A 24667-nucleotide genomic window follows, 5' to 3' on the forward strand; every position below is an offset into this window, starting at 1 on the left:
AATTGACGTGAGATGGGTCATGTTTGGGGACTGTGTTTGGCACAGGGCAGTCACACAGAGAAACAAAGACGGGGCCAACGTTGTCATTCATTTTAGTCAGTGGCCCCAACTCTGCCGCTGGCCAGCCTGGCCTCAAGGACTAGAGGTAACATAGTAAAAGTAAATCAGTGACAGCGTAATTAGAACGATATGTTATGCTTGGTATGGTTACATAAGACAGAAGGTTCCTTAACCCCTAAAAGTATAAGCCTTGATTCTTTCAAGATGGTCATACCATGGACAAATGCCACTATTGGACTGGAGGCGTCGCATCTCCTCGGCTTCATCTCCTGTTAATGTCACATTCATCACAGGCCAAGCCCTGTCCTGCCATGTCGGGAGAAATTAGACCGGTCGTGGACAGGAATTAATTGGAGGGACAAGCACAAGTTGATACTGTCTGGATAAATGTAGGCTAGGTAGCACCTGGACAAAACAAATGTCCCTAGTGAAGCTGTCTACTGTCTTGGTAGAATTGTATTCGTGATACATTTTGAATTAGTGATTGTGTTTCCAATTACAGAATGGTCCCTGGCTATGACAGTGATCAAATACTACAAAACTGAACAGTTAGTAACAGTAATAGCATCTAAAGTGATGGTTACTTTCTGTGCAAAATTGTATTGCCTCTCTCCAGTATTCTGAATGAGGCAATGCCTTTGTCTGTAATTTATGTGGCACAAACTGCTCTGTGACTTACTACTGCCACCTGGTGATGAATATGTGTCCTCATCTGTGGATTAAAAAGCCTGTTAAAAAACATGTTGTACATCCCTGGTTAAGCTTTGAGGCAAGAGATATACGTCTCATGTGTTTACTTCAATGAGCTAAAATGTGACATTAAATGAAGTAACACACACACAGACACACACACATACACACACACATCCATGCTGTATCACATCCGGCCGTGATTGGGAGTCCCATGGGGCGGCGCACAATTGGTCCAGCGTCGTCCGGTTTGGCCGGGGTAGGCCGTCATTGTAAATAAGAATTTGTTCTTAACTGATTTGCCTAGTTAAATTAAGGTTCAATAAAAATAAAAAATTATAAAAAATATATATATATATATAAACACACAAACACAGACAATATGATGACTCCTGATGACTCCTTGCTGTCACCAGTCCACCTGGCCGTGCTGCTGCTCCAGTTTCAACTGTTCTGCCTGCGGCTATGGATTCCTAACCTGTTCACCAGACGTGCTACCTGTCCCATACCTGCTGTTTTTAACTCTCTAGAGACAGCAGGAGTGGTAGAGATACTCTGAATGGCTATGAAAAGCCACCTGACATTTAGTCCTGAGGTGCTGACCTGTTGCACCCTCGACAACCACTGTGATTATTATTATTTGACCCTGCTGGTCATCTATGAACATTTGAACATCTTGGCCATTTTCTGTTACAATCTCCACTCGGCACAGCCAGAAGAGGACTGGCCAACCCTCATAGCCTGGTTCCTCTCTAGGTTTCTTCCTAGGTTCTAGTCTTTCTAGGGAGTTTTTCCTAGCCACCGTGCTTCTACACCTGAATTGCTTGCTGTTTGGAGTTTTAGGCTGGGTTTCTGTACAGCACCTTGTGACATCAGCTGATGAAAGAAGGGCTTTATAAATAAATTTGATTTACATCACCAGCCATGTCAATCACCATGTACAACCAACCACACAATAATGTAATATGAATGGAATCGACAGACGTATTCTGTGGCTAATGGGAATAATGTGTTTTCATCACTCCGTACCAGAGGAGCTTTGGGTTCGGCATCAGAGTCAATAGAACCCTGCTTGAGGAGATGGTGCAGCATGTTACAGTCCAGGGGACGGAGCCAACCCTCTGGGATTCAATCAATCAGTCAGCCTGGCCCTCAGCCAAGTGCCAAGATCTGCCCATCCCTGTGTGTTACGCAGATTAGCTGCACATGCATGATGAGGAATGAAGGAATTTGTCATCATTTGCATCATTCCACAGAGATGCGGACTGAGCGGGGAAAGCGATGGGTCCAGGCTTGTCATGTCCCATGGGCAGGTTGCAGAGGGAGCGGAGCAGGGAGATCTTTTTCACTGGAAATCAAAATCCCACTTTGAATTTGTCAACAACAACAAAAATAATGTATTGTTAATGTCCTACTGTTTTGTAACGCCCTGGCCATAGAGAGGGGTTTTTTGTTCTTTATTTTGGTTAGGCCAGGGTGTTACATTGGGTGGGCGTTCTATGTTCATTTTCTATGTTGTCTGTTTCATTGATTTTGGCCGTGTGGCTTCCAATCAGGCACAGCTGATAAGTGCCTGTTTTTCCGTTGGGGTTTGGTGGGTAATTGTTTCTGTTAGATTATTTCCTAACAGGACTGTTTTGCTGTGGTGTTTTTGTTCAGTTTTGTATAGTGTTCTTACGTTAATTAAAATCATGATGAACACTAACTCCGCTGCGCCTTGGTCTACTCTCTCTCCCGACAGCCGTTACATCTTTGAATATACTTACTGTAGACCGCTCATATGTCAGGCTGAAAGCAAAATTGTAAATCTAAGTGGTAAAATGATCGCTCATAAAAAAAATATGGAGATGTGACGTTTAAATGGCAATTCCAGAAACGTTCTGTGTTTTTATTTCCCCAGAATGCTAATCAGAGGTAATTAGACCCCTCATTAGCCATGGGGGTTGAGGCTATTCAAATACAAAATTGCACAAATAAATAAAATCTATTAAAACACACACATCTCACCTCCCCTCTACTGTTAAATGCCCTGAGGACTCCGGAGGCTTTTGACCACGCACACATGATGTTCTTTCTCTGTCACTGTTTATGCAACTGTTATGACTGATTTGACTTCCAGCTCATTGCAAGTGTTCCACAGTGGTTAATAGTATGGCTTTGACCCCTTTAACTGTCAATGGGATAAATGGTATCTCAACAGAAGAACTGAAAGGAATTGGCTACATTTCAATGCTACTGTTTTGGATGGTAATACATATCTATTCTTCTGAAAATTATAGGAAAATGGTAGCCTGGATGCCGACCTGTCTTCGCTATCATGCCAAACATTTAGCTTGACAATGTCGTAGGCAAAAGCACAGATCTGGGACCAGGCTAGGAAAATGGTGCATGCATCACCCAAGGCATGCTTCTAAGATATTATATTCTATTGTCAGTGTGAACTTTCAGGAGTAAATCAGATTAGGCTACTGAATATTTTATATTGATGTCTCAACAACAACGGCAGGACTTGGGGACAGCCTTGCTCTGCATTTCTATAATTTATGAGATATAAGACTAAAAAGTTGAGCCTCCCTGTTAGATTGCTTTTCTTGTTTTTATATTATATTCCATGCTGTCACGATTGTCATAAGGAGTGGACCAAAACGCAGCGGGAAAATGTATACTCATCTTTTTTTATTTGAAGAAGGAAAAACAAAATAAACACGTATACAAAAACAAATGCCTCCAAACAGTCCCGTCAGGTGCAACAAACACTAAACAAGGAAATAACTACCCACAAACCCCCATAGAACAAACACCCCTATAAATAGGACCTTCAATCAGAGGCAACGAGAAGCAGCTGCCTCCAATTGAAGGACAACCCAATAAACACCACATAGAAATAGACCAACTAGAAATAACATAGAAATACACTAACATAGAACATAACCCAAACAACCCCGAAACACCCTAAACAAACACCCCCTGCCACTGGTCAGGACGTGACACATGCTAACCTTTTATGTTATATTCTATAGAATATTTAGAGTAGAAGAATATAATATTATCTTACATATTATGTTAATATTATGCTTAAAAATATATACAAATACCTACCATCAAATCGGACCCATAGCTCACCACGATTATTGCACACAATCAGATTTATCCGCGAATCTGATCATATTTACATTTTCTGAGCAATTCACCATGCATTCCGCAGTGGATTATAAACCTAGGAACCTAGAATTGCGATAACGTTTCCGCCCGTGCACTTATAATAGACGTCAGTTGAAGGCTTGTTTTGGAGAAAGTGAACGTTTTAGCATAACGTTAGCTAGATAGCAAGCTAAATGCTTATTTTGTCAAATAATAACAGTATTTGTTACTTAATAGCTTGTGGGGCGTGATTTAGCCATTTCTAAAGGTTGCCATAAGGTGAGTTGGCAGAAATTAATCGAATGAATTTTGTTTCATAGATACATTTGTGGGTAGCTAACGTTAGCTAGCTAGCTCTGTTTCAAAAGTAACCAGCCTCCCTTGTTGGCTAGCTAGCTAGCAAATGTTTGTAAAAATGTTATTCTATTGGATATTATTTGGTAACACTTCATTTTAAGGGGTCCTTATTACAGTGTAACTACTACTGTAACAAGCATTGTAACGTTAGTTGATTGTAATAACTCATAGGTACACTGTAATAACATCATGTAACTGTTGGTAATTGCAGTCTGTAATTACAGTGGTTTAACATCAAATAAGGGTTTATTTTCTTCTCAGCTGCATCCGGTTCAATAATAACCGTCATAAGGTCGTAATTGCTTGTGGACAGATGCGCTGCGTGTTGCGAGATTTAAACAATTGGAGGCTCAATAGGCTATAATTACCTACCCGTGAATGCGCACTCTTTAAAATCACCACTCAATGTTTTTGCTAGCACTTGCCCCCAAAAAGTGTACCATCTGGGTTAATTAACATGGTTGAGTTTACAAAAACAGATCAAATATAGATAGGTCAACCTCACTGACTGGGGTCTACCATACGGGTGTCATCCCAGATGGCGGCAGGTAGCCTAGTGGTTAGCCAGTAACTTAACGTTTGCTGGTTCGAATCCCCGAACAGACTATGTGAAAAATGTATCAATGTGCCTTTGAGCAAGGCACTTAACCCTGTAAGTCACGCAATATTATTTAAAATTATAATAAAAAAAAGAACTCATAATGAATGCATATGTTACCCATTATGATAAACCCATAAGTACCATACAGAGTACATGATATATCTGCATAAGTACAATGTATTTACAAGGTGCTACACAGGATTTTGCTTGTAAACATGAAGTGTATCTTGAGGGGCACTTGTAATTAACGTGTAATTATACACTGAGTGTACAAAACATTAGGAACACCTGCGCTTTTCATGAGTGACCAGGTCAGTCCAGGGTAAAGTTATTTATGTCACTTGTTAAATCCACTTCAATTAGTGTAGATCAAGGGGAGGAGACAGGTTAAAGAAGGATTTTTAAGCCTTGAGACAACATGCATTGTGTATGTGTGCCATTCAGAGGGTGAATGGGGAAGACAAAATATTTAAGTGCCTTTGAATGGGGTATGAGTATTGAGGCTGTTCTGAGGGCAAAAGGGAGTGCAACTCAATATTAGGAAGCTGTTCCTAATGTTCCTGACAACCTGGCCCTTATTTTAAGGCTTCTGGAAGTGCCATCCAAGTGGGAGGATAAACACACTGGTACACCACAGAGTACATGTAATATCTGTAGAAGTACAATGAAATTACTAGGTGTTACACAGGATCTAGCTAGTTAAAATGAAGTTCATCTTGGTGTACTTGTAATTATTGTGTACCTACAACAATAGGCTAGCTAGAAAATGCTAGCGAACTACCTATGTTAAATTGTCCAGCCGAATTCATGTATTCCAAAAAGCTAGAACAAATTGCATGGAAAACGTACTTTCTCTCTTCTGTATTGACGTTTTTTAACCTACAACACTTGTATCTTTTGCGGCAATCTTTCATGTCTGTATTTTGCACACTGACATTCTTCTTGACCCTGTTCTATGCGCACTGTATCAGCACATGTGGGCATGTTCGAGGTCGTTGTTATGTCGAGCGTGTTGCGCAGATGGACAGATCTTGCAATGATGCAGTATGTATAAATCATTGCGGTCTTGACATGATGCCTTAATTCCTGGGATAAATAAATAATTGCTCCAATGCATCCCATCCAAAAGTGAGAATGTTCCTCAACAGTGAAACCCTTGCAAGGTTACATGACAGAATAAGATTTTGCGTTATGACCATTTTAAGTTCATTCATAAACTATTATTCAACTAAGCTTAAAAGGCTTACAATTTGGCAAGCACAAATGACTATGTAACAACTTTAAACTTCACTTTTTATTAATGTGTCTAAAAATGTTTAATTGATGGTTAATAACCTTTTACCGCAGTGGGCTAAATCAGGGTCACATAGAGTGTTTCTTCATAGTCTTAAACGTACTGTGAAACAAAAGTATTCAGCTCACACACATGGTTATGGGCTTTAAAAAAAGAAGATGCCTGTAGCATGTCAGATATTTCTTTTGTGAACCCGTTTTTGCCATTGCGCCTGGGCATCAGAATCCAGAGCCCTTTATTGTAGAGTTGTGTCAATGAGGTGGTCGGTTTTCAATTGGCTAACCCTTATCATGTGGTTTGTGCAGGCTGAAATATGGTGCGTTGGGATGCTATCGGAAACTTGAACATTGGTAACAAGCATGGTAACACTCATTTGTTTTTACACCCCTGTAATTACAGACTGCAGTTACCACCAGTTACATGTTTTTGTTACAGTGTAACTATGAATTATTACAATTAATTACATTACTTGTTACAGTGTAATGACATATGTAATTACACTGTAATAAGGACCCCTTAGTTTACATACTCTATAATACATAACAATATTTGTAAATGACTAAATGATTTGTTCACTACAGATGTTGTCCTCCCGTATTGGCAGCTGGGATGTGCCACGGCGGAACTAGAATGATGTTAGTAGACACAATGCTATCCAGGCAACATGGACCACAGGAGGCCTTTGGTGTTATGGAGAAGACGCCACAGGGCAGGAATTATCAGTGTGTCACATGCTTGAAATGTTTTTCCGCCCCATCCAAGCTACAGAGGCACATCCTTTCACACACAGGACAACGACCATTTGGGTGTCACCTCTGTGAAAAGGCATTTCGGCAACTAGCACACCTGAAACTCCATCTTAACACACATCTTTATCCAAAACGAACTGAACAGAAGAAGATGAATGTAAAGTCTAGCTTGCATCCAAGTGGATATGAAAATACCCCTCCATTAAAGCTAGACAACTCAAAAGCATGTTTGCAGACAGGCTCCTTGGACCCAGTCGGTGCAGAGGACACATTGGAGGTAGACATCAGGCCTACTGCACCTGTCCACATAATTGAGGAAAACTCTCTCTGTTCCTCTCGCTGTATCGCTGAACTATATCCCCCACACTCCGAGGTCGAAAGGTTTGAGAAGCAGCACACAGAAGAGGAGCCAATCAGGGACCACGATGACTGGAGTGAACCTGAGAAACAGACACTGGATGAGGATAGATCCTCCAGAGATGAAACAGTGGACAAACATACAAAAATAATTGAGAATTCAAACTCTCATAAATGCCCTGAGTGTTTTAAGTGCTTCAGCGCACCGTCCAAATTAAAGAGGCACTGCCTGATTCACACAGGCCAGAAACCATTTCAGTGCTACCTATGCCGTCGTGCTTTTAGGCAGCTGGCCCATCTTAAGGTACACTACAGCATTCACTCAGGGGTCGCCAAGTCTAGAAGTCTCAAATCTTTCTCTCAACCCCAGAGGTCAAAACCCTGGCCAAGGAACTATCCATGTAACATTTGTGGCAGGAGATTTAAACAGAAGAGACATTTGATAGTCCACCAGCGAACTCATCAAGATCCAGATACTGCTGTGCACCCTGATAAGTTAGATAATACGAGTAAGGCCTGCCTTCCAACTCACACTGACCATGCATCCCAAGTAGATTTCTCAAACTCTGAAAATGCTATAGTGTACAATACAGAGCTGAATGAAAAGAGTCAAATACATGTTGTTGAAGGTTTAGACAGCTTATCTGAAGAATGGCATAACAGTGCAAAGCATGCGTCACAGGACATTGACCTCACTCGCTCCTCAGACAGAAACAATAAGCCATCTGTGTCTAATCGCACTGACCGTACAAACACAGGTAAGGTAAGGGAAAATCAGTGCATGCTGTGCCTAAAGAAGTTTGACTATCCCTCCAAACTCTCCCGACATCTATTGGTCCACATGGACATCAAGCCATTCGGATGCACCGTCTGTAGTAAGTCTTTCAGACAGCTCTGCCACTTACAGAATCACATGAAGGCTCACCACGTAAAAAGCGACAATGTTTTGAAAAGTGTAGAAGATGCTCCCGACCAACCAGGGGTTATTCTATTAAAGGACGAGTCTGTTTCTGAGATGAGGAGAAATCAAAGTGAACATTTAGACCAAGTTTCTCAACCTCAGGAAGGCAGCAGAGACATCAGTGATGTTGGTTGTTTTCTAAGCCAGTATGTTCTACCTGTCAGACCTACCTTAAGTCATTGCTCCACTGACAGTCTCTACAACTATGGTGCTCAACAACCTACATGGAACCCCAGTAGGAAGCTGCTACCTGGATTGGACTGTGATACAGTAAACAGGAAGTCTGCAGCGGAGCCTGTGTCTCTCAGACAAGGACATAACACAGACTACACAAATACCAGTGATGTGTTTGAAAGCACACCAACACACCAATCACTGGTAGGCATATCTAAACAAAGGAGTTGCATCTTTCAAAACAAACCCACAATCCATGGCAGAGGGCGTTATTGTTGCCCAATTTGTTCAAAGCGCTTTGATGCTCCATCCAAGCTACAGCGGCATTCCCTGATCCATACAGGACAGAGGTCCTATCAGTGCCCCACTTGTCTCAAGACATTTAGACAAAAAGCTCATCTGAAGGTGCACCAGTCTGTTCATGAACAAAGGAAAGAGGCTAAACCCTCTACTAGTCATAGTGAAGACCGAGAGACCAAGTCTTTCTCAAGACCAAAAAGGACCCCATCTTCAAATGAAAAGGACATAGTCTTCTGTAATAGGAGTCAGAAGACAACACGTGACAGTGATGTCTCTGCTGTCCTTCCAACTCAATCCGACTGCCCCCTGACAAACAACGACAACAGCCCACCACCGCCTTCTGTTGCACCTAGGAAATTGGGGGGGTACCAGTGCATGGCCTGTCTAAAGAAGTTTGACTATCCTTCTAAACTCTCCCGACATCTATTGGTCCACATGGGCATCAAGCCTTTCAGATGTGCCGTCTGTAGTAAGTCCTTCAGACAGCTCTGCCACCTACAGTCTCACATGAAGGTCCACAATAGTAAGACCACACTGCATGAGGATGGTCAACAGAGGAACATTAACTTGGCTCAACTGGACAACATTCCCCCTGAGGCTGGGGTTGTTTCGGAGGGACACATCTTTGCAGCAAGTCTTCATCCAGATGAACCAGGCCCAAGTCAAACTTTTGGAAATAACATACAAAATAGTAATGGTGGTGAATCCTTATCTCACTACTGTTCAACAGAAAGCACGAACCAATCAACAGAAATCATCAGAAAGAATGAAACAACCCCAACCCCTGAACAGTCAGAAGACATAAAAAGCATGAAGTCAGAAAATAACTGCCTAGTGGAGCAGAAATGTATCTCGCCTCCTCAACTGACAAAGAGCACTTGGAATATTGCTGAAGAGAAACATGTGGACAAGTTTCCCTCGGATGAATATTATGGACAGCAAAACCACCCCCTGATTCCCAACTGGTTAAACCCCTATCCATATCACCAAGAAACCGCAAATAACAAACAGACATATCCAATTGCTACCCACCGTCTTCCTTACCTGGAGGAACCAGGACCCAGCCACAGTGACCAACCGGAAATACCAGTTGATGTGAATCACAAGTTAAATCTGTATCAATGCCCTTTAGAATCTCCTAGCACTAATTCACAATATGGAGCTAAAGAGGAGGAAAGGTTGGAGGTTGGGCTTAGGTCAGAGTTTAATGTTACATACAAGTCGGAACCTCCCAACGACCTTCACGGCTGCCCAGACTGTAGTCAGTGTTTTACCACCAAGGGGAAACTGAATCATCACAGGTGTTCTCCAAGACATTCAGCTGAAGAGAGGCAGGCGAGCTCATATCGGTGTGCTATCTGCTTCAAAAGCTTCGAGGCTCCCTCGAAATTGAAAAGACACTATGTTATCCACACAGGCCAGAGGCCGTTTCAGTGTACCGTGTGTGGAAAGTCTTTCACCCAGGCAGGCCATTTGAAGACACACCTGCAAACCCACAGGTAAAAGACTTGGGACATTCACCTACTTACGGTATAACGACTCTAATCACAGTTCTCCACACACTCGTATCTTACTTATATTTACCATTCTCCTCTACTCTCCAACATTAGCTTTTTGAACTGCAGAATATACCTTTTTATTATGTATATTTTTCTGCCTTTCTATTCTGTCTTATTTTCTTGAAGTGGCTTTTATAGATGGTGTTATATGGTTTAATGACTTTGTACTATACAGTAATGTACGTGTGGTGTATTAATTGGTTTCAACAATCTGCCTATTTACAGTGTGATATTGCATGTTTGTGTTGCCTGCATTATGAATATGTAAATATGACAGCAGTCGGTACTTCTGTTTCACACACAAAGTATACACTAATGCAAATGTGTCTTTATTGCAACACTCTGGCTGGCCATGGCATTATGGTGCTAGTTGGTTATAGCTAAAACAATATACATTTTGGGTAGGTCTTGTTATTGGAACTGAGATAGGCATTATTTATTTTGAGATGGTAGGATCAACGCCATCAGATAACTTGGGAAGTCGTTTCATTGTGGCTTGCAGTACCACCTGTTCACACAAGATGGCATCATGTCTATGTGTTTTGGTTGGTTGAGATGCGGTTGGGGGGACACTTCAGTGTGAAATAAACTCTTTTTTTACATGGTACATTTTCTGTTTGACATTTAGATAGAAAATCATACTGATTTATGAATGTGTACTCATTTGAAGTGTTCGAACTGTCTTTAATCCTGATGTAAAGGTTCTGAAAAATGTTGAGGATCTTAAAGAGTAGACTACCTAAGCTGGCAGGCCATGACAAGATAAAAAGCTCATTGACCTGTTAGGGATTTGTGGAGTACGGATTACGGGGATGATTTCCCCCTAAAACCATTCAAGATTCAAGCTGTTTCTTCTTTAACCCTCCTGCTGTGTTCTGGTCGAATTGGACCGATTTACAAGTTTTCTCTGAAAAATGTAGCTCATTTAATCTGTTTGTCATATAAGGTTCCATGACTTTGTCCACACAGGGCATCTGAACACACAAAATACATTTTGATGATTTTCATTACATTTTGGGTGTTTTATTTACCTTTTGTACACCTGTGATGTTACCAGTCATTGACCGGTCATTAGAAATGAATGTATGACACTACAATTAGTGTATAAAACTGAGCTCAGTCACATGCCCATTCATCAGATGGATACACTTCCTCTCCCAGACCCCCACATGCATGTGTGTTTGAGCACACACACACACACCTCACTCCCTATTCTTGGCTTCCATGGCAACCCCCACGGGAACCTTTCCCCAATAGAATCTTTCCACCACGGGAACCACACCTGTTGGCATTCTCACAAACAATCGCTACATTGTTTCCATAATATATAGAACTTTTCTAGCAGCTCTGGTATATAAAGCTTTTTTGAGGCCTTGCTCACAATTCATTCTGTGGCAGCACAATGACCAATCGATATACTGTATGTGAGGCTCTTGATCATATCTTTGATCATGACACTGGTGAGGAGGAGAGAGTCCTTGTTTAACTTTGACACAAAGTAGTCTGTGATAAATAGCACAATATGTTTCATCTGAGTATTTGTTATAGTCAAATTAATCCATACATTATGCTTTTTTTAAACTCAAAAACGAGTTGTATGTGCTCAAGTCAATGAGGCCTACAGGCCATACATAGCAAATAGAAGTTCAAAACTTGTAATGTTCACAAGAACCTATGTTGATAAAAAGATCTAACACAACATTAGGTGAAAATATATGTATTATTATGGATTTATAATCAGCTATAATGGGGCGGTCATTTTGGACCGGGAACACAGAATGAATTAACATGAAACGAACACAACAGGAGGGTTAAGAGTTTCACAAGATGTTATATTATGTTAAGTATATTATATTGTATGCAGTTCTACTGTATATGCAAATAAATCATAGAAGTTTTATCCAAATGTGTTACAGCAGTTCATTGATGTAAGGATAAATCAATATTGCTTGTGCGGGAGTTTTTGAATGTAAAACAAAGTGTAAGGGATCTTCTTCATTGTTTGCACTCCCTGCCATCATGCAATGGGGATGTGGGGAGGGATTGGGAGAGGGATTCATTTCTGTCATTTTGTACATCTAAATGAAAGTCTCCTCCCTAAATGAAAAATGTTGGTCTTTACTGAGGCACCCCACAAAAAACAAAATCCTAATTTTATTAATGGATCAGGTCAGATATTTTTGGGAGTTACCTGTCCACGTAAAAATATCTCAAAATGCCTGAATATGTAGGCTAGGTGTAATTGACCAACAGCCGAAAACATAGACGATGCTACCCTGAACCATGGCCTTACCCTCACCCTGACAGAATGGGTTTAGTTTCTGAAATACACAGTTGGACATTATGTGTGTCTTCTTGCTGCTCAGAGCAGAGGCAACAGAACGTCATATTTTATAGGTCAGGTTGTGATTACAGGCCAGTGTAATAATCTCTGACATGTCTCTGGTGTGCAGACATGGGATCTAATCCTAGCAGTAGTAGCCAGTCCTGCCCTGTTGCTACCTCATGTCCCCATTTGATTGGATTAGGTAGCTTTACAGTAGACCTAGACCTCCAACCCAATAGAGACCTGTTAGGATTTGATAGATCATAATAATTCATATTTATAGCACTATTCATTACATAAAGAATCTCAAAGCGTTGCAAAGCATCAACAACAAAAATCAAGCAATTAAAAAAAACATAGTTAGGCTAATCATCATACACTTCTCAGTAGTTGATATTCAGATTTACCTTATGCAGGCGTGTAACGGGCTTTGCAGGTGTGGTTCCATTGCGCTGGCTGAATACATTTCAGCCGCTGAAAATCCTCCCACTTGTTGGCCAACAGATTTTCTCATGGAGTTTTCGTTCAATATAGAGTTTTCAGTACATTTATCTTAAGCAATCCCTTTAAAACACGGTGTACTTTTAATTATAATTGTGTGGACAGACTAACTAGAATACATCAAGACAACGGGTTCAGAATATTAGGGATCAATGAAAGGAAGCTATCTAAATATATGCATAGTGTTTCCGTTTCAGCACCAACTGGTGTAGCCCTTTCCTGTAGTCAAATGAGCTCATGGATGGAATGTTATTAACATTTTTAATAATTTCATAAATAATTAACTTTTTTTTTATAACGCTGAAAATTCGGTCTTTCTATGTCAAACACTTTTGTTATATTTCAGTCTTCTGTGAAGTATTTAAAGTGTAATATTGGGACGCAAACTGAAAATGTAATACATTTCAACTCTATAGTATCTGACATGGTACAGATGTCTTATTGTTAACCCCTTAACCATGTGTGCGAGACGTATACTTTTGTTTCAAAGTAGATTTGTTTAAGGTTAGGAATGTATGTTTGACTCATAAAAAAACTATTTTGGAGATATTTCCAAACTTGTTATACATCCCAAAATATATCGATGAATAAAAAATACAGTGGTTTGATTCATCCTAAAAGTTGCCATATTCAAGTCAAACCATGACATTTTAGAAGGTTAAAGAAGTTACAATAGGGGTCGAACAATAGGCTAGTCCTATGAATCTACCCAAATCATCACTAATTATAGAACTGGAATGACTACGGTCCAGTCGTCGTGAACCGTGCACCAGGCGGTTTAAACTGCCACAGTATGTTTGGTCTGAGGTCCATAATGTTCTAATAGGCTACAGGTACCAAATTATTGCTCAACGTTAGGCTAATATGATCCAGTATTGCTAGCGACCCTCAGGAACAACTACATGGATGTGACAGAGAAAGAAAGGCAAACGGAATGGAATGATGCAAAATGTAGGCTACAAATAGAACACTAGAGTTACGGTTATAAATGTATGTGGGTATTACTGACGTGCCTCCCGATAGTGGCTACTATTTAACTTGATACAAATTGTCAAATAAAACAGAAAATCCTGGGCATATAATTAAAACATTATAAACCCGCATAAATCAACTTGGTAGGTTTGGCCTTACAGAAGCCTATAGCTTGTGGTCTCCATATTTCATCGCTGCAAATTATGAGGGCATAGAATTAGACATTTCAATAAAGTCACAGCTATTTATAGCCTACTTTACTGTGGAAAAGGGCCCAATACATGTCATGTTGATATTGTTTTTTGTTTGCTTCCATATGACTGGTTTCACATTTGTCTCTAGGGATAATGAGGAGCAATCATCTAAAACAATTGCTATTTGTATTTACAATCCCCTTCTCCAAAGGTATTACTCATTTACCTAGCTCTGGTCATTAGCTGTTATCGATTTATAAATTACAGTGCATGGAGAATGCTGAATATTTCTATCGAAAAATGAAAGTATATGCCTTTTCCATTTGGAAGGTTCACTAGACCTTGTTCACGATTTCCTCCCGCGTAAAGGAGGTGGAATTATGAGTGAATTAAGTCAAGGTCATAATATGGACTATCTGTAGACACAGCTCCACCACACCTTCATTTATTTGATCTCCACCCCAAAGGAATGGCTGATGAATAGCATTATATTCTCATGCTTAAATTCAAGGTCAGAATATGGAGTATCTGTAGACACACCTCCTTCGTTTCTTTGATCTCCACCCTGAACAAATAGCAGGTGAATAACATGATATTATCATGCATAATTCAAGGTCAGAATATGCATAGGGAGAAAAGTGCATAAAACGGGAATTACTTCCATTTACACGCTGTAACGGCTGTCGTCGCAAGAAAACCAAGATGCAGCGGAGGTTGTGGATTCATTATAAATATTTAATTAAATGAACCACTATAAACAAAACATCAAACAGCAACGATAGCTAACAGTCCTGTCTGGTCAAAAATGAACGAGACAGAAAACAATCCCCCACAAAACCCAAAGGAAAAACATGCTCCTTATGTGTGACTCCCAATCAACAACAACGAACTTCAGCTGTGCCTGATTGGGAGCCACACACGGCCCAAAACAAAGAAATACAAAAAACCTAGAAAAAGAACATAGAACGCCCACCCAATGTAACACCCTGGCCTAACCAAAATAAAGAACAAAAAACCCCTCTCTATGGCCAGGGCGTTACACACGCGCTTGACTCTGCCTAGATGGACGTCAAGAGACTAAAGGTCGAAAAGTTCATGGCGGATCTTTATGGAGAGAATGGTATACTAAGTGGAGCGCTGTATTGGATATATCTAGATAGTTCCAGATTATATATACAAATTGAGTTTGTGAATTCTTTTTACAGGAAAATGATTCTGGCTCCATGCTTGTGGATGGCATTAGTGCACTTTTAATCGTTTTAAACATGTGTGGAGTCAGGAGTTTTTCAAACACTTAACAGGTACATACAGATCATGTCCAGTACTGTCATATTGATTACATTCAGCAGATCCAGTCTCATGCATGTCACCATTTGGCATGAGAGTACTGTATGCCTGACACCTCATTTGGCATGAGAGTACTGTATGCCTGACACCTCATTTGGCATGAGAGTACTGTATGCCTGACACCTCATTTGGTATGAGAGTACTGTATGCCTGACACCTCATTTGGCATGAGAGTACTGTATGCCTGACACCTCATTTGGCATGAGAGTACTGTGTCATGACGTTGGCCTCTTTTGGTACAGGGAGGACAGTTGACCCTCTCCTTTTTGCCCCAATCCACCCTGTGTGTAAAGGGTCGTAAAAACTCTAAAATTCCAGGAGAGTCTCTGGCCACATGGCCCATAGAGAGACACAGGAAATTCTTCCAACTCATAGAATTGGAGAGCCAAGCGACATTTTGTGTTCTGGAGAAGGTATGGAAGATTGGTGAAGAATCCAGCTACGAACTGATCCGCTTGGTACAATTTTGTGATACTCAGAAGAGACAATATAGCCATATTACCATAAAACTGTTTATATAATTTTACATTTACATTTAAGTCATTTAGCAGACGCTCTTATCCAGAGCGACTTACAAATTGGTGCATTCACCTTATAATATCCAGTGGAACAACCACTTTACAATAGTGCATCTAAATCTTATCCTAGGTATTCCTTAAAGAGGTGGGGTTTCAGGTGTCTCCGGAAGGTGGTGATTGACTCCGCTGTCCTGGCGTCGTGAGGGAGCTTGTTCCACCATTGGGGTGCCAGAGCAGCGAACAGTTTTGACTGGGCTGAGCGGGAACTGTGCTTCCTCAGAGGTAGGGAGGCGAGCAGGCCAGAGGTGGATGAACGCAGTGCCCTTGTTTGAGTGTAGGGCCTGATCAGAGCCTGAAGGTACGGAGGTGCCGTTCCCCTCACAGCTCCGTAGGCAAGCACCATGGTCTTGTAGCGGATGCGAGCTTCGACTGGAAGCCAGTGGAGAGAGCGGAGGAGCGGGGTGACGTGAGAGAACTTGGGAAGGTTGAACACCAGACGGGCTGCGGCGTTCTGGATGAGTTGGAGGGGTTTAATGGCACAGGCAGGGAGCCCAGCCAACAACGAGTTGCAGTAATCCAGACGGGAGATGACAAGTGCCTGGATTAGGACCTGCGCCGCTTCCTGTGTGAGGCAGGGTCGTACTCTGCGAATGTTGTAGAGCATGAACCTACAGGATCGGGTCACCGCCTTGATGTTAGTGGAGAACGACAGGGTGTTGTCCAGGGTCACGCCGAGGCTCTTAGCACTCTGGGAGGAGGACACAAGGGAGTTGTCAACCGTGATGGCGAGATCATGGAACGGGCAGTCCTTCCCCGGGAGGAAGAGCAGCTCCGTCTTGCCGAGGTTCAGCTTGAGGTGGTGATCCGTCATCCACACTGATATGTCTGCCAGACATGCAGAGATGCGATTCGCCACCTGGTTGTCAGAAGGGGGAAAGGAGAAGATTAATTGTGTGTCATCTGCATAGCAATGATATGAGAGACCATGTGAGGATATGACAGAGCCAAGTGACTTGGTGTATAGCGAGAATAGGAGTGGGCCTAGAACAGAGCCCTGGGGGACACCAGTGGTGAGAGCACGTGGTGCGGAGACAGATTCTTGCCACGCCACCTGGTAGGAGCGACCTGTCAGGTAGGACGCAATCCAAGCGTGGGCCGCGCCGGAGATGCCCAGCTCGGAGAGGGTGGAGAGGAGGATCTGATGGTTCACGGTATCAAAGGCAGCAGATAGGTCTAGAAGGATGAGAGCAGAGGAGAGAGAGTTAGCTTTAGCAGTGCGGAGAGCCTCCGTGACACAGAGAAGAGCAGTCTCAGTTGAATGCCCAGTCTTGAAACCTGACTGATTAGGATCAAGAAGGTCATTCTGAGAGAGATAGCAAGAGAGCTGGCCAAGGACGGCACGTTCAAGAGTTTTGGAGAGAAAGGAAAGAAGGGATACTGGTCTGTAGTTGTTGACATCGGAGGGATCGAGTGTAGGTTTTTTCAGAAGGGGTGCAACTCTCGCTCTCTTGAAGACGGAAGGGACGTAGCCAGCGGTCAAGGATGAGTTGATGAGCGAGGTGAGGTAGGGGAGAAGGTCTCCGGAAATGGTCTGGAGAAGAGAGGAGGGGATAGGGTCAAGTGGGCAGGTTGTTGGGCGGCCGGCCGTCACAAGACGCGAGATTTCATCTGGATAGCATCATAATGGTTGTATAGAATGTATTAATAAGGATAAAGCTTTTGTAAGACATTGAGATGCTATGTACTGATGTAATGTGATAGAATTGTATTTCTGTAACCAAATCTAACTCAGTCATAGGCACGCCCCCAGGGACCCATACAGGACCAGGCGTCATTTGACAAGCTGTTCTATGGGCACTATAAAACACCCCCTGATTTACATTTCTTCAGACCAGGCCTACACTCTATGGCCAGAGGTTTGACCATCCAAGTACTCTACTGAAAGTGAACCATACCACGTGGTTAACTTTTAGACTATTGATACTGACAGAATAAGAACAAGTCTTTGATATTAATTATTAGTCTGCAGCTAAGTAAATTATATAATTGAACGCGAAGACCAACGAAACAACCATTCGATGACGACATTAATGAATGTCGCTTTGAAAGATCCATTCTAACCGAGAGAGAGACTCTCCAACAGAACCGAACTCTCCAACAAAGAACGACGACACACTGAGCGTAAATATGTATTGATTGCAATTGTTCCCGAATGAGTGAGCCTTCAATTGTCAATTGTTAATATTAATGAACTCTGTGTAACTTCTCAGCTGAACGTTTATGACCCATTGTTCAACAGGCCGACCTGCCTGTTTAGCCCACAAGGGCACATTCCTCTACCAATCCTTTGTGACGATAATTACTGTTTGTATTGTTTTCTGTTAATTACTTAGTGTAGTAAATAAATGATTTAAAGACAATTGATGTATGGATGATTTTAGTAAAGACTGGGTTCGTGCAGATACAACAATTTACGACGTTTGGAATGAGACTGGACTCGAGGTAAAATACACCATTTAAACTAGAAGATAATCGGCCTATACTATAATAGAATATAATATTATAGTACAGGAAAGTTATATTAGGAAAATTATAGCTTTGTAATCTGAATATTCTCCTTGGTGCCCCGATCTCCTAGTTAATTACAATTAAACGATTAATCAGTTTAATCGCGTGATAATAATTACAGGGAGCTAATTGATAAACATGTCTTCCGTTTAATGGTACCCAAAGACACGACAACTGTATGCCTGACACCTCATTTGGCATGAGAGTACTGTATGCCTGACACCTCATTTGGCATGAGAGTACTGTACGCCTGACACCTCATTTGGCATGAGAGTACTGTATGCCTGACACCTCATTTGGCATGAGAGTACTGTACGCCTGACACCTCATTTGGCATGAGAGTACTGTACGCCTGACACATCATTTGGCATGAGAGTACTGTATGCCTGACACCTCATTTGGCATGAGAGTACTGTACGCCTGACACCTCATTTGGCATGAGAGTACTGTATGCCTGACACATCATTTGGCATGAGAGTACTGTATGCCTGACACCTCATTTGGCATGAGAGTACTGTATGCCTGACACCTCATTTGTCATGAGAGTACTGTACGCCTGACACATCATTTGGCATGAGAGTACTGTATGCCTGACACCTCATTTGGCATGAGAGTACTGTACGCCTGACACCTCATTTGGCATGAGAGTACTGTACGCCTGACACATCATTTGGCATGAGAGTACTGTATGCCTGACACCTCATTTGGCATGAGAGTACTGTACGCCTGACACCTCATTTGGCATGAGAGTACTGTATGCCTGACACATCATTTGGCATTAGAGTACTGTATGCCTGACACCTCATTTGGCATGAGAGTACTGTATGCCTGACACCTCATTTGTCATGAGAGTACTGTACGCCTGACACATCATTTGGCATGAGAGTACTGTATGCCTGACACCTCATTTGGCATGAGAGTACTGTATGCCTGACACCTCATTTGGCATGAGAGTACTGTATGCCTGACACCTCAGTGCCCTAAAAGCCTTATACATCCTTTGTGTTTACACAGTTGCCAGTTCATGTCTGAAATTCTTCACATAAAGACGGGAGTACCAACCAACCAATCCAATCTCAGGTTCTTCCATTCTGTTCCAGCTAGCCATTTGCCTAGCAGCGTTGCAGGAGACTACAAGACGGTGAAACGGGGACTTATGTATTTATTATGAGCCCATAAAAAAGTCACTCTGGCAGCATCAGCGGTAGGCAGGCGGGTGGCTCTGTGGGCTCAGAGGAAGTGCACTGCTCAGCAGGTCTAAACCACATCAGGGTTTAAACAGTGCAGATGATGTCAAAACCCCCAGGGTGGCGGAATCTTAATAAATCTTGATCCCTTTTTTGTTAACATGCGAAGTGATGTGAAGTTCAGTGCTCATGGCCCTCTAATCTCAACCCATTAAATATGCAGACAGGAAAGCCATGCCTCTGTGACTGTTTTACTTAGAGGAACTGTTAAATATAACTGTTAAATAGTCTCATGCTGGGCTGTGTGTGTGTGCGTGTGTGCATGTGTGTTTGTGTGTGTGTGTGTGTGTGTGTGTGTGTGTGTGTGTGTGTGTGTGTGTGTGTGTGTGTGTGTGTGTGTGTGTGTGTGCGTGTGTGCATGTGTGCGTGTGTGTCAGAGAGGTACTTTTAAGAACTAGAGTTGGAATCCGTAGTTTTAAAGACGGGGTTAGAGCCAAAATGTGTGTTTCAGTGACTAGGAGAAGCGGCTAGGGTGAGTTTAGGCTAGGGTGAGAAATGGAAGCGAGCCTGTGTCCCATACCAACACACTGACTGCCTACGCCACTCCCTTGGACCGCCATGTAGTCTATGATTTTGTTTTGCTTCTCATTTTCCTAGTTGACACACAGTACCTTTTCAATAGCTACCTATTGCGTGTTGCGAGGAACATAATTGTTTCTGTGAAACATGTCCTCTATCTACCCAGTGTGTCTCCAAACAAAACTCCTAGTTAAGTCAACGTACACACAAGCATTATATAGCCTGTAAGAAGCGTTCTTGTACGTCACGACGAAGTGTTTACAAGCTTAATGCACTGAGGTGTCTGTTTAAACTACTAGCACACAGCTCAGACACCCATGCATACCCCACAAGACATGCCACCAGAGGTCTCTTCACAATCCCCAAGTCCAGAACAGACTATGGGAGGCACACAGTACTACATAGAGTCATGACTACATGGAACTCTATTCCACATCAGATAACTGATGAAAGCAGTAGAATCAGATTTTTTTTGTTAAAAACATAAAAATACACACTTATGGAACAGTGGGGACTGTGAAGAAACACACACACAGGCACAGACACACATACACATGATAAGACACGCACTCTAGACACACATAAACATGGACTTTGTATTGTAGATATGTGATAGTAGAGTAGTGGCCTGAGGGAACACATTTCATGTGTTGTGAAAAGTGTTATGAAATGTAATGTCATGTATTATTTGAAATTGTATATAACTGCCTTAATGTTGCTGGACCCCAGGAAGAGTAGCTGCTGCCTTGGCAGGAACTAATGGACCCCAGGAAGAGTAGCTGCTGCATTGGCAGGAACTAATGGACCCCAGGAAGAGTAGCTGCTGTCTTGGCAGGAACTAATGGGGATCCATAATAAACCCCAGGAAGAGTAGCTGCTGCCTTGGCAGGAACTAATGGGGATCCATAATAAACCCCTAGAAAGAGTAGCTGCTGCCTTGGCAGGAACTAATGGGGATCCATAATAAACCCCAGGAAGAGTAGCTGCTGCCTTGGCAGGAACTAATGGGGATCCATAATAAACCCCAGGAAGAGTAGCTGCTGCCTTGGCAGGAACTAATGGGGATCCATAATAAACCCCAGGAAGAGTAGCTGCTGCCTTGGCAGGAACTAATGGGGATCCATAATAAACCCCAGGAAGAGTAGCTGCTGCCTTGGCAGGAACTAATGGACCCCAGGAAGAGTGGCTGTTTCCTTGGCAACAGCAAATGGGGATCCTTAAAAAATACAAATACAAATCAGTGTCTGACGTATCTCCCATACCGACTAACCTTGTCCCAGTGCCCGGTCCCTGAACACTAACCATTGATGAAGTTTCACACCCAGACAGTCCTAACATCAGGGCCTGCCCTGACAGCCTCTCTCCCACAGTGGAGCTCCAGCATGGGGCCTCTGTTTGTGTATTTGTGTAGTATATATTTGTCTCTGTGAAACTTGATCCCCAGGAACTGGATGGGAATGAGATGCATTTCTAAGGGTATTTCGGAAAGGGCCTGGGGGGCCATGAGCTTGGGCTTTGGGGTCTTTGGTTTCAAGGCCTCTGGAGCCACCTTGTAGAGAAATGCTAGACCACAGGAATTGTTCCAGTGTGACACTGTGTTTGGGATGGACTGTGGCCAAGTCATAACTTATCCCCAACATCACCAAAGTGGGTTATATTTGGAGGGCTTCCTGCTTGCTAGCCATGTTGCTCATTACCATGAGCAACTCATTTATAAGCCTACTATACAGCATGCCATCAATTAAAGGCAAAAAGTCTACACTATAGAAAATTATAATTAAACACCAACAAATCTAGTTGTTTCAACTAATTATTATTTAGTTCCAAAGCTATGTTTTTGTGTTACCTGAACAACAACAACAAAAATCATAGGCCCAAACTTAGCTCTAACTTGAGAAAAGATTGGCAAATATTCTGTCATTTTAAAATGTGTTTAACTTGTCTCATACTGTATGTTCATTCAACTATATACATTATTATTTGGACATCTTAACTAAAAAAGGCTGTGCAACTGGTTACACACAGTGCTTTTAACAGACAAGATTTTCAACTACATATTTGACACACATTATTCCATTGTGCATGTTCATTTATACAGTCATTATTATTCAACATGTCCTCACCTGGGATTTGAACTCACAACCTCTTGGTTAATGTCCTTTCTGATCTTCCTGCTACGCCACCATGTCTGTTTCAACTATCAGGCAATCTGACTGGTCTCTCATCATTGATTTGATTCACTTATTTAAGCAATTGTAGTTTTTTTCTGTGTAGTTGTCTAATGTTGGTGAGGAATATTACTAGCAGGAAGATCAGAATGCTGTGAACCAAGAGCTTGTAAATTCAAATCCCAGCTGAGGACATGTTGAATATGATTTACTGTAAAAATGAACATGCACAATGTAATCCTGTGTCAAATATGGAAGTTGAAAACATTGCATGTTAAAAGCCCTCTGTGTGTGTGTAACTAGTTCCTTTTTTAAAAGGTAAGATGCCCAAATCACAATTTCTAGTTGAATGAACATACAATTTTAACAAACACATAATTTTAAGTATACTGAAATTTGGCTACGTTTTCTCAAGTTGGAGCTAAGTTTGGGCCAACTAAAAATGTTAAGTTCAGGTAACACTTTGACCGAAACGTTGAGTAAACAACAAAAAAAAAGTTGTGGAATCAGTTGCTTAATATTAATCAGTTGAAACGGGATTTTGTTTTTACAGTGTACTTCAATACAAATTGGATTTAAACATGTACTCTGAAAACAAATATCATATCTCCTTAGAAATGTTTATCTATCTATCATGATGTTTTCCATATCTCCCATCTACAGTAAAACTGTAGAAAAAGAAAAGGGATGAATGTAAGACTTACGTTCCTGTGAACATGTCAACCTGAATACACACATCAAGGAAGATTACAAAACCTATCTCCCTGTATGAATGTTTGTTAAATAATGTGATGGTGTCTCCCTGTATGAATGTTTGTTAAATAATGTGATGGTGTCTCCCTGTATGAATGTTTGTTAAATAATGTGATGGTGTCTCCCTGTATGAATGTTTGTTAAATAATGTGATGGTGTCTCCCTGGATGAATGTTTGTTAAATAATGTGATGGTGTCTCCCTGTATGAATGTTTGTTAAATAATGTGATGGTGTCTCCCTGGATGAATGTTTGTTAAATAATGTGATGGTGTCTCCCTGTATGAATGTTTGTTAAATAATGTGATGTGTCTCCCTGGATGAATGTTTGTTAAATAATGTGACGGTGTCTCCCTGTATGAATGTTTCATAAATAATGTGATGTGTCTCCCTATATGAATGTTTGTTAAATAATGTGATGGTGTCTCCCTGTATGAATGTTTGTTAAATAATGTGATGGTGTCTCCCTGTATGAATGTTTGTTAAATAATGTGATGGTGTCTCCCTGTATGAATGTTTCATAAATAATGTGATGGTGTCTCCCTGTATGAATGTTTGTTAAATAATGTGATGGTGTCTCCCTGTATGAATGTTTGTTAAATAATGTGATGGTGTCTCCCTGTATGAATGTTTGTTAAATAATGTGATGGTGTCTCCCTGTATGAATGTTTGTTAAATAATGTGATGGTGTCTCCCTGTATGAATGTTAAATAATGTGACGGTGTCTCCCTGTATGAATGTTTCATAAATAATGTGATGTGTCTCCCTATATGAATGTTTGTTAAATAATGTGATGGTGTCTCCCTGTATGAATGTTTGTTAAATAATGTGATGGTGTCTCCCTGTATGAATGTTCGTTAAATAATGTGATGGTGTCTCCCTGTATGAATGTTTCATAAATAATGTGATGGTGTCTCCCTGTATGAATGTTTCATAAATAATGTGATGGTGTCTCCCTGTATGAATGTTTGTTAAATAATGTGATGGTGTCTCCCTGTATGAATGTTTGTTAAATAATGTGATGGTGTCTCCCTGTATGAATGTTTGTTAAATAATGTGATGGTGTCTCCCTGTATGAATGTTTGTTAAATAATGTGATGGTGTCTCCCTATATGAATGTTTGTTAAATAATGTGATGGTGTCTCCCTGTATGAATGTTTGTTAAATAATGTGATGGTGTCTCCCTGTATGAATGTTTGTTAAATAATGTGATGGTATCTCCCTGTATGAATGTTTCATAAATAATGTGATGTGTCTCCCTGTATGAATGTTTGTTAAATAATGTGATGGTGTCTCCCTGTATGAATGTTTCA

The 24667-nt window shown here is 41.4% G+C and overlaps 1 protein-coding gene across 2 annotated transcripts; it reads left to right on the forward strand.

Moving 5' to 3' along the window:
• The first annotated feature begins 4008 nt into the window (after positions 1–4008).
• On the forward strand, positions 4009–12149 carry LOC106608172 (zinc finger protein 770). Of its 2 annotated transcripts, XM_014205956.2 has the most exons (3): positions 4009–4170; positions 6449–6505; positions 6725–12149. In XM_014205956.2, exon 3 carries the CDS (start codon positions 6753–6755, stop codon positions 10185–10187), a length of 3435 nt encoding a protein of 1144 aa, XP_014061431.2. In that variant the 5' UTR covers positions 4009–4170; positions 6449–6505; positions 6725–6752; the 3' UTR covers positions 10188–12149. The 2 variants fall into 2 exon arrangements, with proteins under 2 accessions (XP_014061431.2, XP_014061429.2); XM_014205954.2 differs by lacking the exon at positions 6449–6505.
• Positions 12150–24667: the final 12518 nt, after the last annotated feature.

This window comes from Salmo salar, chromosome ssa06 (assembly GCF_905237065.1).
Source record: "Salmo salar chromosome ssa06, Ssal_v3.1, whole genome shotgun sequence".
Taxonomy (NCBI): Eukaryota; Metazoa; Chordata; class Actinopteri; order Salmoniformes; family Salmonidae; genus Salmo; species Salmo salar.